The sequence below is a fragment of the Siphateles boraxobius genome, unplaced genomic scaffold, assembly GCF_051911475.1.
Source record: "Siphateles boraxobius isolate OS27281-9 unplaced genomic scaffold, OSU_SipBor_1 2, whole genome shotgun sequence".
Classification (NCBI taxonomy): domain Eukaryota; kingdom Metazoa; phylum Chordata; class Actinopteri; order Cypriniformes; family Leuciscidae; genus Siphateles; species Siphateles boraxobius.
The window spans coordinates 17,867,597-17,883,248 of NW_027508810.1; the positions used below are offsets into that span (position 1 = coordinate 17,867,597).

Genomic DNA, 15,652 nt, shown 5'->3' on the forward strand with positions numbered 1-15,652 from the left:
GTTTGTTCTTCACACTCACCTCTTCACACCCCTGATGTATGTAAACCAATGGGTCATTTCTATCTTTGGACATAGTAATATATCACATCTTTAAATTTCATGTATCAATATGTCAGAATTATTTAATCTCTGATGTAATACTTAAAAGCTATAAAGATTTTCTACAGCTTTTTGGTGTACTTTTGGTTCAGGATCTGTGCTGTGAGTCAGTTAAAAGTTTTATTTGATGTCTATTAGATAGACAGTAAAAGTAATCAATGTAATTAAGCCTTAATAATAAAACCTTTTTTGTTTGCAAGAATATAAAAGAATTACCAGCAAGAGTTTAAATTATTGTTCAAAATAGTTTTTTTTATTTTTTTATAATATCAACAAGATCTTGCACGCACACACACATTATTTATATATATATATATACACTGTATATATGGTGGCCATTCATTTTACCGTATTCCGTTACTGGAAGTTAAAATGATGTGGAAAAAGTAAATTGTTGGTCATGTGTATGTGTTTTCCCTTGTTTTTTTATTTGTAAATATGGCAACAGTATACATATGCATATAGAGAAAGAATGTTCAAAAACATCAAAATCAGGAATTTATTGAAGCTTTCCATAAGAGTTGGTAGGGACAAACATTTACATGTACTTTAACAGAACCAGCACTAAGAGCAGATTCCTTTCTCTCCGTTAGATTGCTAGGCAAATAATCATTCCTCTTCAGAGGCACTCGACTAATGCAGTCTTGTCTACAGTATATGGAGCAAAGAAGTCGTGCAGGTATAGAAAACACATGGGAGCAGTTTTAACCACTACATTTACAATGCTGCGTCTGTAGTGAACTGAAGGGCGTAACAACAGCATCCATGAACAGACACTCCCAGATGAAGGTGAACTGAAAGAACAGAAACAAAACAAAGGAAAAAATACAGGGTACTAATAACATTCCAACAAAAACTTGAATAGGTAAATTTCACTTTTTGTGAAAAGAATGACACTTTGTTCTTGGTAACAAATTTTCATTGATTGGCAAATGTTATCGTTTTTAAACGCACCACAATGACATTGTAAACAATATCAAAAACCTTCAGGACAATTTGGTTGTCCTTGTGTGCTCAAGTGCAATTTTCAGCTTTAACTCGAGTGGCATCTTGTACATATATTTTATGGCTTACTGGGTAACAGGTCCATATCAACTGTAAAGTTACAGAGACAGCTTATAAACAAACTATGCTACAATAATATCTTGGCGAAAAACTAATAACCAGCTAAATTACATAATGTAAACATGGCATACCACACTGTACATCCGGTCCATGGTATTTACAAGTCAGCTCGTTGACTCCCCGTGTAGTAGACAATCGCAAAAGTGCCAGAAGATCAAGGTGCTGACTGTTACTCTAAGCTAGTTCATATGTCTCCTGCACTAGCTCCAAAAAGTCACAATGCTAGTCATTACACTCTGAAAACAATAACACACGACACACTTCTGACTCCTGCACTTACATGTCCGATTTAAAAATGGTTGACCGTAAACATAAGGCAAATTCACACCGTAAGGTGCCTTGTTCTTAACAACAATACCATAATATAGTATGTGGGGAGGACTTGATGGCTCTTTGGGGTAAATGCACTTTTAAACAGTATCAGAGTTTGCTTTCTTCCAATCACTCTTGTTATATATAACAAAACGTCTGAGTGCAACACAGGAGCGCTTCTACTACATCAGGAAATGTGCAAAATCTGCTCTAAAGCAAAGTGACATTGTTTTGAATTCTACTGTACAAAGTACTGGGAAAATGGGTCTTTGTAGAAACCCAGTGAAGACCCTCAATACGACATATATACAAGGCACTAAGGAGAGGAATGAAGGGCCTTCCACGAGGATCCAGCAGAAGTCCTTTAGTCAGGTCTGAATATAGGATATTTTGGTACAAACTCTATAAGAATAACCTGTAGACATAAAAACACATAGGCTAGTTAAGAAAGAACACTTAATAATCACCAACCACATGATTTACAACCTTATGGTCTGTAGGTCTTGAAACTATATATATATATTTATATATGAATGATGTTTGTTCAGAAGGGCTTCAGTTTGCTGTGTGCAGAGCTTCTTACTTTAGCTTTTGAAAGCAGTCACTGCTGTGATTATGACACTTATATAAATCACTATAATAGTGAAATATATACACTAACGTTCAAAATGTTGGGGTAAAGTAAGATATTTTAAAAGAATTTTTTATTTGTATTTATCAAGGATGCATTAAATTGATTAGAAGTGACAGTAAAGACATTTATGTTATCATTTTTTTCTTTTGAAATTTCTATTAAATCAAACAATCCTAAAATATATATGCCAGTTTCCACAACAATATTAGGCAGCACAGCTGTTTCCAACAGTGATAATAAGAAATGTTTTTAGAGCACCAAATCAGCATATTAGAATTTCTGAAGAATTATGTGACACTGAAGAAATGACTGCTGAACATAAGAGCTTGGTTGCTGAGAATTCTTTAAAAAACTTTTGCATGGTAGCGTTAACTAGGGTTTTTTTATATTTAGTACCTGTATTTAGGTACAATTTGATGCTGTCACTCTAATGAACATGATTGTGTTTCTGCCATATAAATATCACAGTTCTGAAGGTATATTTGTGCCTGTTTAACCCCCCAAAAAATATATACAGTAGATATATATATTGTTGATTACGGTCACTCAAAAAAATGTTCCTTAACAGCTGATTCAACCTTAAAATTGGATCTCATATTTCAAAACATAACCAAGAGTATTTTTTGTCAAATACTTGACAGTTTTTAGAATTGATTAAAATAAAACTATGATTAGGATTCTTTTCACAAACTGTTGCAACAGTTTCACTGAGTGCAAAACACTGACGCAACTAGATTTTAAATTATTGTATCGCATATCATTTTGGTAGCAGCCTAGAGACCTGAAATGAAAATAAAACTGAATCTTTATTTCCTTTTAATTACGGTTATCAAACATTCACACACACACACAAAAAAAAACCCAGCCATGAACTTACATATTCCATCATGTTGTTGCTCTCACATTTTCTCCTGCTGAGTTTCCAGTGCAGCCCCAGCTGAAGGCGAGACGCAGGAAGATACCGGTTAGATAAAGCCATGCGCTAGATATTCAACATAGATTCAAGCACTTCAGATGCTCAGACACACTTTACACACAAGGGTTAGCAGAGGTCAAGCTGTGGCCAGTGCTTAGAGGAGTTTCCTTAACGTGTCTGCGCCGCTACTGGCTGCCAATCAAAGCTTCGAGACACAACAAAACGAACGTGGCTTTTTACTGCTGACCTTTCCGTAGTCTGGTCAGCCTCTGCACTATATCATTGCATCAGACCAAAATGGCTGCGAGGGCAACAAGCATTTGACAGGGTCAAATGTTAGCAGCCATTTTTAATGATTGTTATCCACCACACACCAAGACTTAAACACATCTTAACATGGCAGCTAAATTGGAGATGGTCTGCTGTTCTTATCTTTATGTGTCTCAGATCATTTCTGCAATGAGCTTACCTTGTGATATAATCTGTTGTTTTCCCATTCTAACAATTTCTGAATGGATCTTCGCGTCTGAAAACACACAAAGACAAATAAACAAATCATTATACACAAACAAAAATAGACACACACACACAGGGTTTTATGCTAAATACCCGTCAAACACGTTTAACAAATGCCAATAAAACTCTCAGGGCATGAAGACTTCAGAGGCATTTATGGACCAAAGCTCGTAGTTAAGCACCTTGTAAGCTGCATGTCATGGCCAATAACTTAAAATTTGTAGCTGTAAAATCATCACCTTTCCCAAGCATATAATTGCCTTCTGACATATATCAAATTCACACTCAGTTAATAAGCTGATGTAGTTGTTTCTTGCCTCCTCACTGGTTTATTTCTTAGGTGCTCAAATGGGCAATAAGTAATTGACATGGATTAATGGGGGAAGGACGGGACATGTCTGAGGAAGGACTCACTCTCTTGTTGAGACATATGACAGGCCACAGACTGCAGCCCACCGTACAGCAACAGCACAGGCAGCCGCAGAGCAGCCATTTCACATTGACTGGAAGGTTCTTCTTCAAGCATGCGTTTACTCGATTGACACTAGTCTTGAACTCCTCTGGAGCAACCTAAAGTAGATGGTGAGAAACAAAAAGAGATTTTAGAGTATGTCAGGAAGTGTTTCTCTGTGCATTGTCACTAATAAATAAAATGTTCCAGATATAATTTTATACAATATAAATGGTGCAATAAAAACTAAATATTCATTTAAGAAATCTGAGAAGAAATAAAAGGAATTCCATTAAAAAAGTCATTGGAATTTCTTTTTAAAGAAAACATCCATATTTGTAGATGCTCTCTGGTGATCTTGCAATTGCACGCTTGTAACTTGCCAACTGAGCTCTGACACTCTTAGGGCAAAGGGAGGACAAAAAGATGAGATAAGCCCGTGGCCTGTGGCTGTGCCGTCTAAACAACCTGAATGGCTGCTCATTCCTCTCTGGGTATGTACGCCATAAAACCGGGGTCGTAATCTTTTATGACAGGATGCAAAGGTCTCTTTGCAAACAGCAAAAGAACTCGGAATAAAGCCCAGCAGGCCTGATCTGCACCCTTCAGTCATCATAATCCTGACCTCATCCATCACATGTCACCCTGGGTCACAATACTGAAGCTCCGTTTTATTGCCCTGCACTTCCCTCGGCCTGCTCTTCCCCCTGCAGCCTTTTTGTATTTCTGCGTCCGACCCAGGAAGCTTCCCATTCTTGTGAACGGCACAGTCTTTCTTTCATTATTTTCTCACTGGGAACGGTGTCCTCCCAGCGCTGCGATCCCTGCCTACTGGAGCCCTGGACGGTTTACTTATTTACAGATTCTGTGGCAAACACACAGCATTTAAGAGACTCCATCAGGGGATTCTGTATTAATCAAAAGCTTATACCATGGCGAATATTGGTGTAAGGGGAAAGGTCAACAGGGAAATATATTTTATTCACACCAATCAATATGATTTTCTTTGTAGATGCAAGTTAGAAATCCTTACCTTTCCAGTGAGAACAGAAGGAAACTCTGTGTCAAACTTGTTGCTTAGTCCAAACCTGCAAACACAGATTTTTAAAAGGTTATATAATATGGTGCAAAAGTACAGAAGCCAATTTCTGCCCCATAAGAAAAAAAGATCACGCTTTGATAAATCATTTATGAGAAAGAAAAGTCATGATTATGAAATTAAATAAAGATAAGGCAACGTTATGACATACTGTGTCATAATTATGAGATGCTGAAATTGAAATTATGACAAAAAATCACAATTATGAAATAAAAAGTTGAAAATAAGACATACTAATAAGACTGACAAAAAGTTGAAATTGACATCAATTGACAAATGTCAATAACAACAACAAAAAATCAACATTTTATGTCACGTTTTTTATCTCATAATTTCCATTTAGTATGTCATAATTTAGACTTTTTATTTCATAATTATGACTTGGTATGTCACATTCCTTTTCATGACACAATAATGCTTCACCCAAGGATGATTTTTCTTATGTGCCAGAAATGGGCTTCCATACAATGGCTCTGTGACAGTAAGAAAAAGATAGCTGGGTTAACGTTGTGTTCAGTTGAATTAGACTTATTAAAGACTTGATAAGCAGCACATAGACAAAACAGAGTGAGAAAAGTTCAGTTTCTACATTTGACTTGAATTACCAGGGAACCTAAAAGCTGTGTAACTGTATTGGGTTATGTCTGTTAATAATCCAGTGCAGAAGTAGGCTGAGCTGCACTGCTGTTTCGTGTAAAAATATCCTGTTGTTTATCTCATTAAATAATTAATTACCTCAAAATTTGCTCTAAAGTGGTCAGACTTCTGAAAATGTAACGTTACATAGCCTAACTGACAGTTGCAGAGACACTTGTGCTGTTCCACTAAAGGGATTTAATTAAAATATTATCTCTAAGGTTTACCTCAGCATATTTACAGTACAGTTACACACAACTTCAGATTAAAACGAAGATCCTAATGAGTTTGAGTGTGGTTACGGGGCAGCCTTTATCCACGGACAGCAATAAAACCATAAATCTCTGAGCTAACAACAAGACTTCGGGTAACTAGGGATGATTCTTCCGCTTAAAATCACTGTCAGGATACAGCTGAAGAAGCCTGGCCAACGTGTATTTTGATTCCACAACTTGGCGACAAAAACATGCAGTGAACTTAGCATGGAGGATACACAAACAGACATGACCTAACAGTGACTAACAGCAGTGTTGTCGCATTCATACGCTTACACGGTGATGTGACCAGCCCCGCGCATGACCACAGGCTCGGGACAGTATCTGATGAGATGTTCTTCACTCACAATTCTCTCATCTTCTTCTTCTAACTCATAAATGGTATCAAAGTCCGCCATGTTGGGCAGTAGGACGCTCATGACGTCTCTGGCATAGCGTCGATGACATCATCAAACTAGTGCTGTTCAGGCAGCGTCATCGCAGCATTCGCGGTGCCGAGGCTACACGAACGAATATATGGTACAAAATAAATTCCTGACCTGTACATAACTAGATAATTTGTTTCTTTTTTCAACAAATACTGATGTAAGTGAGGTGTTTACCAGCAAAATGCTAATTGCTTATCAAACTGTCTACAGACATCATCACCGATATGTTTGATTTTTTGTTTTCTAGCATTAAACAGAATAGCCTATTAAATAGACTAGACTAGCCTATACGTCCCGGTTTCACAAAAAGGGCTTAGACCAGGATTAGGCCTTAGTTCAACTATGGCATTTAAGTAGCCTAGCTTTTATAGCCCTACATATTTTGGGAAAAAAACATTTAACCAATGGTGTGCATCTTAAAACAAAACAATGGCATGTATAGCCTAAAATGTAGGCTAAGATATGTCACTGCAAGTTACTTTCAGTTAAAACAGCTCAAACATGTATTTTAGTCTGGTACTATAGTAGCTATAGCTAAAGCCCTGTCTGTGAAACCAGGGGAACATTTTGAAAACACCAGAATGTTTAGAATTGCAAATTTAGTATAAATCAATCTGTTCTCTTGTAGGTAGTTTGTGGGTATACGTGGGTTTTGTAATCATTTCCAGTTGGCCTAAATGAACGGATTAGCCTATATTTGTTTGATGCTTTATTTATTTCATAGGTAACTGGTTGAATCGTTAAGTTTGATGAATGCAGTCAACACTGAGATGTGTAATATATATATATATATATATATATATATATATATATATATATATATATATATATATATATATATATATATATATATATTATTCACTTAATTGCCATACAATAGCCTATTTTTTACTCCAATGAATATGAATTAAATATAATATAACAAAATTATGGCATTGTAGTATGATTTTTTTTTGTTGATAGGCTACTGTCAAGAGGGTCAAGACCTCTTAGGTGAGATGTAATCCCTATTTTAGGGCCAAAATCCCTTTTTTAAATTGTTTACAGACATTTTACATATTTTGTGCTATGGGTTAATTGGATGTTATACAGTAATAGTTTGTTGTAGGAACAAATCAAGTCTCATATTGAAGGGATTGCCTGTAATGCTTTAAAGTCATGGTAGACTGATGTCCTATTTGCAGAATGTGCCAATAAATGCAAGCGCAGGGGAATCGCAACTGCTGTAATCAAACAGATGATTTGTTATGTTGCATATAAAATAAAAAGGTAAATAAATAAATAAGCTCATGTTACAACATAAAATAGAGGGAGAAATGTAGATCTCCCTCCCAAATGTTGGCTTTAAAAAAAATAATTAGGCTATGGAAAATATCCATGTTTCGACATTTTAACGTAGGCTAAACTTGTTCATTTTCTTTGCATTAATGTTTACTATTCACTCTTAAAATTAAATTTTCTCTATTGGCATCTGTGATTCCATGAAGAACCTTCAAAACCTTTCGATTACACAAAATAGTAAAAAAAAATATATTAAAAAAAAAGTTCTTTAAATGTCCCACCTTTTGGCCTCTCATTTTTGCGAACCTAGTTTTCAAGGTTTAATGACACAGAGCTTTTTCCGCAATATATATATATATATATATATATATATATATATATATATATATATATATATATATAAAAAAAATTTATTTTATTTTTTTACATTAGCCTAGTCTTATTCGTAATTTTTTCGAAGGATTATTTTTCTTTCTTTTTTTGGGATAGGGGAGTAGCTCTGAACTTTTTTTTGTCTAATCATCCAATTTCAATAAATACAAGGCATTCGTACAGAAACATGGCCTAAAATCCCGTTCCCCATAATTAGGTTGCTCTGCCCCATAAGCCCAAAAGTTGTAGGTCTATGTTTAAACGAGTTTATAGTCGTCTCACGTTTAAAATTTAATACCTGTTGTCTGTCAAGAGTGCCTTAACCAGATGATAATATCACATATGAATTCGTTTAATGATATATCACGACACGATCAAATTGATTGCAAAACATTTTATTTACAGCTTGCTGGAATCAAACGTTATACCCATATCAGGTATGACACCTGCACATCACCCCTGAGAAAAGAAAGTGAACGACGTGCGCTTTGGACACAAACTGAGCATAAAACAGCCTGCCATCGCAGGTCATTTGGTTTAAACAGACAATAAATGTCTAACAGTTCCAGAGTCGGGATCACTATACATCCCGAGAAACGCTGTACCTGTTGTTTTCATTTTATGTACAAACATTTAGATACACTCACCACATACAGAAAATGATATTTATATCTTAATTGGGGAAACACAAACAAACCATTAAAATATTTAGTCTCTGGATCAGACGAACAAGGTTTTTGTATGTTTTTGTTTTTTTAATTTTAAAAACTATTCTATTAAAACAATATTTGAAGAGCCTCCAGCATTTCGTTGCATTTAAGACGTGATTTCTCTGTTGTTGTAATCCACAACACGCGCCTCGATGCTTGTCATGTAATAGTTGATTACAAAGTAATCCTTTTTAACCACGTGAGTGGCCCGCTTCGGTTCTGTCCTTTCAGCGTGTTGGAGTGCTCAGTTAAAGTTGGACGTTCCAAGTTCGAGTTCACTGAGTGACAGTAACTTGCTGTAGGCCTATGTTCCTCATAGATGGTAAGGCGTTCATTCCTTGGGGTGGGTACAGAGAACCGTGGATATCTGATGGACTCAGTGACCCTGGTACCGGTAGGGGACTGACAGAACCTGGATCGCTGTGGACTGATCCTCCGCTTCCGTCAGACTGACCCATTTTCTTTTTGATTAATTTCCTTTCCTTGGCTCTGCGGTTCTGAAACCAGATCTTTACCTGTGAAGGCAAATCATACGGTTATGTAAAAAAAATATGCCGAATAGTTTAGTTAGATTGCCTAAATCCTATTCTATAAGTGAAAATCAAAATGAAAGTAAGGGTACCTGTCTCTCTGAAAGCCCGAGGTTTACTGCCAATTCTGATTTTCTTCTGATTGTGATGTAGCGATTAAAATGAAACTCTTTCTCCAACTCCAGTCTCTGGTGGTCTGTATACACCACTCGATATTTCTCCTTCGTTCTCGTTTTGCCTAAAAAAGTGAAATGAACGAATAGGCTAATCATGAAAATTATGCATATAGTGTCGTAAAAGTTGATAATTTGTGAAATAAAGTAAAATGTGCATTCTGCTTAAAATACGCACCGACAATGATATAGCCTAGCTATTAATAATATTTTGATGCATTGGAAGAACTTGTGCATTGTATAATTTATATAGGCTAAATTTAGAAAAAAATATATTTCTTTCATTGACTTAAATTTATTTAGGAACTTAAATCTCTTAGCCTACTTTTTTGTTGCATGTACAATCACTGTCCAACTAGGTTAATAAGTTATAAATATAAATCACAATTGCAATATTTAGTAAATTGTATAGGCCCAAACTATTACGTCGTTAGATATTCAAATTGAGTTTCTGATCTTCTTTGAAGAGATGTTTCTGAACAAACTGCAGAACAAAGAGACCCGAAGACATTACCCAAACGCCATTGATGTGTTAAGAGACAATACACGTCTTACAACGAATTACAAGGAGATAACATCAAAAATCTTTTCCTCAAGTCGAGCATGCTGCACTTGTTTTATGTACAGATCAGCTATCTTTGAAAAAGTAACTATGAACGAATAAAGACACCTGGAACGTAGCAAGCTAATTAATTCGTGTTTTTATATTAGCCTATATGTTTAGCTGCGAACACGTTGTCTAACATCTAATGCAAAATATGACAATTTAACTTGATGTGTCATTTCCAAAACAATAATTTACTTCAACTGTAGAAATAAAATGCGTTTACAGTAAGGCGATTGTTTTATTTGAGTTTTTTTTCGCTGTTGTTTTAACATGCGCCGGAGACAGGAGAACTTTATTTGCTGTGAAGTTTGTCACTCTGTGAGGTAATATAAACCTCAAGAACAGAGACAGAGGAAGACGCGATGCTGCATATCAAAGTGAAGAAGGTGTTGAAAGAAGTCGCCGCCTGAATATGACAGATAACCCTCAAAACCTGAGACAATGTAACAGGAAAAGTAGACCTCACATCTTGTTTACGGGAGTCCCAAATTAGCATTACAAGTGACACTGGCGCCAATTCCAAACACCTTAATTTTGCCACAAGTATTTCCCATGCGTTCATTTTTAAGGAAACAAATATTGGCTACTAATATTAAATAGATAATCCTTTTCTGGAACGGAACGCGTTTTTCGAAAAGAATTGAGAAGGGCAGTTTGTAAAAAAAAAAAAATTTAATTAAAAAAAAATCGTAATATTTTGTCAGATGTGCCGTTAGTTGAGGCAAACAATGTATACTTGATACTTGTTACACAAATATTTGTTACATTTCGCACAATTTCTCCTCGTGTAAATTATTTTTTTCTATTATTTTAGTAGGCCTAGCCTACTAAACCAAAATAATTGAAAGCAAATATTTAGACTTTCTTTTTTTGTTTTTGTTAAACTAGACATGTATTCGTTCTTATTTTTTCTATAAATGTTTTTACATTTTTAGTAGAACCTGTGTATCGAAATTTGATTACCAGATTCAAATTATAATAATGTAATTTTTATTTTAAAGCAGCAAGGAAATAGATAGGTATAAGCGTAGACTAGCCTACTGTCAATTTGTACTTTCACTTTTTCAGTCACTGATTTCAGCACCTTGGAAATATTGAACTGTTTACATGTTTTCCTATTACTTAATTACTTTTTTATTTTGAAAGACATTTGTTGGCCCTTACCGGTTGATGACGACTGGACGGTTTTACTCATCCACTGATAGGAATTACGCCTTTCTCTCTCAGGGGAAAGTTGGGCCACAGAAATGTTTTCAGGTGGCGGAGGCAGCACTGCTGATCCCGGGCCGTGCATGGCATTATAATCAGGCGAGCAGTAGGAAACTTGTCCCGGGGATGAACTGCTCATAGGTGCAGAGATGGTGTTTGGAGGTCCGAGGCTGTATGCGCCCCAGTCCTCTCTCGGTGCGCCATAAGGAGCGCCCCATGCCCCTGATGACTGTGCGTGTGTGTCCATGTTGGGCACATGATGGTATCCTGTAAAATCTGAATACTGGGATGTGGAGACAAAATTCTGTGGTGGAAGACTGATGCCAGATCGTCGCACAGCTCCTTGGTGATACATGTTTCCCTCTTTATCCAAAATGTATCCAACGTACATGATTCGAAAGAAACCCCTAAAATACTTTTTTTTAAGGCAACATGCCAGCCATGCATTAAGCCAAAGATTACTTAACAAGGCCTGCCTCAAAACTTCTATTTATCTCAAGGGTGGTAGTCCAAAATGATCTCCAGGTCACGCGACGTAGTCCTTGACGTGCTTCAATCAAACATGATGTGACTCTGTTGTCAAGGTGGTGGTGGTTGCAAAGGTATAACCAAGCCCTCTGACGTCAGCCACGACTTCAAAACCTCTCGATTTGCATTCAAATGACTAGCCAATAACACCATGCAAGTCCTCACAGATTCCCCTAGCGCCAGGTTTCTGCATAACCTCAGACTCCCCTTCTGCAATATTCAACAATATTCAGTAGTAGTAGTATTCACTAATACTTATGACTTTAGGAATCAATAGCCTACATTACTCTGAGAAACATATTCAGTTCAAAATTATTTTCTATCCTCAAACCAGCCAAAAAAAATAAAATAAAATAAAATAAAAATTCAAACAGGCAAATAACGTACTAAACTTTTTTAACAGTTTTTCTTTGACTATATATGTATTTATTTTGTTAATATAAATTGTAATAATATAAATTTATACAAGTATAACGGTTGGTCTAATAATAATAATAATAATAATAATAAAAGACTGTCAATTTTATTGTTCAAAAGTTTGTTAATCATAACAGTGAAATAAGCCATGACGTGCTTATAGGCATGCAGGATCCTTCCGCCAATAATGGTCGCTTGAAGTTTTACAGCTCTTGTCTGTCTAATGAAGCTAAACCTGTGGATATGGGAACGTCACATCTGCATAGTACCCATGCCACTTTCTCGCCTCCAGAGTCCATACGTATTTGTTAAAGGATACTCTTGTAAAAGAGGTGCAAAGCGGGAGAAGGTGTCTTGAAGTAAGGCGAACTTTTCACATTCCGCATCCCTCACACCATGACACTCTCGGGTCACACTTCACAGCTAATTCCGGTTTATGGAAATGCGAGGTATCACCTACAGTAGGCTACTCATGCGATGACAGTGTGTCGTGCGTGTCGCCATGTAGTCGAAATATTTAACGAGTTGTTAATTCATTTTACTGCGAGGTTTCTTGGGAATTTTAATCATTAACATATAGCTACAGACAGTAGCTTTTTCAGGCTTGACTGTCTTGTCTCAGATGTTAGGGCCGAAAGGACAACACATTTCATGTCAAAATAAGTGTTTAGACTCGAGTTATTACACATATTTTCTAATGTTTTACTTGCAACCATAATTTATTTTACATCCGTTCACTACACAGAAACTATTTATCATTTTAAAAAGGCACATATAAAATGCATGAAATGTTTTAAATGCATTGAATTACCACAGACTTGGCTATTCTGTGGTGGGCATGCTTATTATATTTCAGTTGGCTTATAGGCTATATTATTAAAGTATGGAAAGCATTAACTTATTTTGAACATTTTAGGTTCAAATCTATATTGGTGGTTAGTTTACATTAAATAGTTAGTCGTCCTGTTGCGTGACATATGCTCAGCTCTATAGGCTACTTAAAACTATTGAATAGCTTTTTTAAATTAACACTTTTTATTATGTTCATTTTAAATATTACATTTCTGTAACTGTTTTTTGCTGGTTGTTTATCAAAAGTTTAAATTAGTATATACTAGTTTAAAATTAAATTAGTCATCTGCAGTTCAGTTATATCACTTTATAAAGACTTGGATAAAGATGAGACATAGATTTATGGAATGCCTCCTTGAAAATGGTTGAAAATGATTGTGTGCTGTTTTAAAAAAAATCAATTAATTTAAAATTACGTAAACATTGTTAATTGTAAAATTAATATACATGCATTTTATGACATCATCAGTTGACAGACTTCATGGAAAACAAATTATATATAAAAATGCATTTGTGAGCCCCCAAAAAAAACAAAAAATGTATCAATTAAATTTCAAATTCTGGATCATGACTGTAATAGATCCTGTCTGATGATAGAGTGAGCTATGCAAAAGTATGAGAGTTTTTGGCAGATTTGTGATGGTGCACAGATAAAACATCTTTGCTCTCAGTCGTTTTTATGCTTACAACACTTCTAAAGTAAATCTCTCAAAACAATATTTATTGTGATTCCTCTGTGATAACTGACCTTTGAACACAGTAAGGAACTTCACCTTGAACTATTGTTTCAGCAACAGTGAGACTGATCATCAAAACTGCTTCAGTTTATAACAAATATATCTGCTAGTTTAAATGGCAATACTTTAACAACATATTTAGAGCAGTTTTTTTCAAATAAAAATTGATAAATCCAATTAGGATTATGTCAAATTAGGTCTATAGCCTACCCATACTGGGGAAAACATGTCATATATGATATACCAACTTGAGCTGTTGTTGTTTTTGTAAATTTATATAGGTGACTGATATTATTTATAGAAGCCTATGAGATCAGTAAGATGTAAGCATGAACAAATCCGCAATTTCAGAATGTTATTGGTTTCTCTGATATTTAACAGGCAATTCATTATGAGACCTATATATTTTCCATTTGTTCTGCTATTGTGAACTCACACTAAATGAGTCTGGGGTTAAACAATTACTTTTTGTTAGAAAATAGACCGTTTAAATGCTGCTCCAAACAATTTGCCAAAAAAGTGGTCCCCAGCATAAATATCACAACCTATATGGTTGCAATATACGATATGGATAAATGTTGTATATAGATTTTTTTTTGTGCAGAATATGTGGTCATATATCCTACTTCCATAACAAGCTGAAGGCCAGATCTGGGGTTTGCGCGTGCACGTGTTGCTGATGCAGGTGTATGCAATTAAGAAAGCAACAGGTTGGTTTGGAGACTCAACGCACAGCACAGCGACGCCCTCTGCTGGTCGATCAGCTGCAAGAGCGACTCAGTCTGAATTAAAAGGTATTGCTGAACGAACACATTTTATGACATATATACATGGCACAAAACGTTTTTCCTTTTTTATCCTTTCTTTTATTAAATGAAATGAATAATTATCCCCAGCATTCATTATAAATAATCGGCACAATTACAGAAAGACCTCTAGGGGGCAGTATTCACTAGGTAATGTACTGGTTGTTTGCGTCGTGTTTAACAGTTGAAGTCTAATCACATTTCTGTTAATTTATGAGAATTGTTGAGCAATGTTTGTCAAGAATAAAGCCTCTGCATGGTAATTAGCCTACTAAAATACCATACTAAAGAAAGCCTACAGTGGTCTGCCAGAACATACAAGTTTAAGATGGTTAGCTTTATTCAAGAAATCACACTCTCTTATTCAGTATTTATTTGTTAGCATTTTATCATCATGTTATGTGAGTCTCCAATGGATGGAATTGAACTTCAGAGAAAGGGAAGAGGTTTTAAAATTATTCAGCCGAGTGAGATCTCGTCTGACTGTCATAAGGAAGAGTGTTTTATCTGAGGAGAAAATGCTACCAGTGGGACAGATTTACAACTTTCCTGGAAACATGAAAAAAACAACATGTGCATCCCAAATGGTTTTGGGACAGTGGTCAAAATAGTTTAAATTATGTATCATGTTTTCTCATTTTCATTTCCACAATGAAAATAAGATCATGATACTGATATTTCTACATTGTATATTTATCGGTCCTCAAAACAAGTTTGAAAGATTTTATTGGGAACTATATGCTATTTTAGAAGTCATTACACAATGTTTGTTCAGAGAGCCTTTAGTGCAGTCATTCTCTAGTTTCAATGTTATAAGAAGTCTGTCATGAACCAGGGTTTTGCCTGCTACTTCTAGTTACCGTTCTTCCTGCTTTTCCAAATTGTTGTTGGTTTGTCAAGGTACGATCGTTCCTGTATCATCAGCAGTTACATTTTACT

At 35.6% G+C, this 15,652-nt stretch overlaps 2 protein-coding genes across 2 annotated transcripts; both read right to left on the reverse strand.

Annotated features, from left to right (window-relative positions):
* Positions 1-584: 584 nt before the first annotated feature.
* Positions 585-6,536, reverse strand: chic1 (cysteine-rich hydrophobic domain 1). The gene is made up of 6 exons (XM_077236258.1): positions 6,340-6,536; positions 5,087-5,141; positions 4,017-4,172; positions 3,556-3,612; positions 3,048-3,107; positions 585-1,951 (listed from the first exon to the last, which is right to left on the reverse strand). Exons 1-6 carry the CDS (start codon positions 6,480-6,482, stop codon positions 1,901-1,903), a joined length of 522 nt encoding a protein of 173 aa, XP_077092373.1. The 5' UTR covers positions 6,483-6,536; the 3' UTR covers positions 585-1,900.
* A 1,987-nt stretch (positions 6,537-8,523) lies between these two features.
* On the reverse strand, positions 8,524-14,570 carry cdx4 (caudal type homeobox 4). Its single transcript, XM_077235606.1, has 4 exons — positions 14,534-14,570; positions 11,329-12,108; positions 9,477-9,622; positions 8,524-9,369 (listed from the first exon to the last, which is right to left on the reverse strand). The coding sequence occupies exons 2-4, from the start codon at positions 11,762-11,764 to the stop codon at positions 9,130-9,132; spliced, it is 822 nt and encodes a 273-aa protein (XP_077091721.1). The 5' UTR covers positions 11,765-12,108; positions 14,534-14,570; the 3' UTR covers positions 8,524-9,129.
* Positions 14,571-15,652: the final 1,082 nt, after the last annotated feature.

Excerpts from the sequence above, each read along its gene's own strand:
- chic1 (XM_077236258.1), bottom strand. The coding sequence starts at position 6,482 with ATGAGCGTCCTACTGCCCAACATGGCGGACTTTGATACCATTTATGAG. Across the intron at positions 5,142-6,339 it reads GGGGCTGGTCACATCACCGT|GTTTGGACTAAGCAACAAGT; the intron begins GTAAGCGTATGA and ends CTGTGTTTGCAG. Across the intron at positions 4,173-5,086 it reads CTTCTGTTCTCACTGGAAAG|GTTGCTCCAGAGGAGTTCAA; the intron begins GTAAGGATTTCT and ends CATCTACTTTAG.
- cdx4 (XM_077235606.1), bottom strand. The coding sequence starts at position 11,764 with ATGTACGTTGGATACATTTTGGATAAAGAGGGAAACATGTATCACCAA. Across the intron at positions 9,623-11,328 it reads CGTCCAGTCGTCATCAACCG|GCAAAACGAGAACGAAGGAG; the intron begins GTAAGGGCCAAC and ends TCACTTTTTTAG. Across the intron at positions 9,370-9,476 it reads TCGGGCTTTCAGAGAGACAG|GTAAAGATCTGGTTTCAGAA; the intron begins GTACCCTTACTT and ends TTGCCTTCACAG.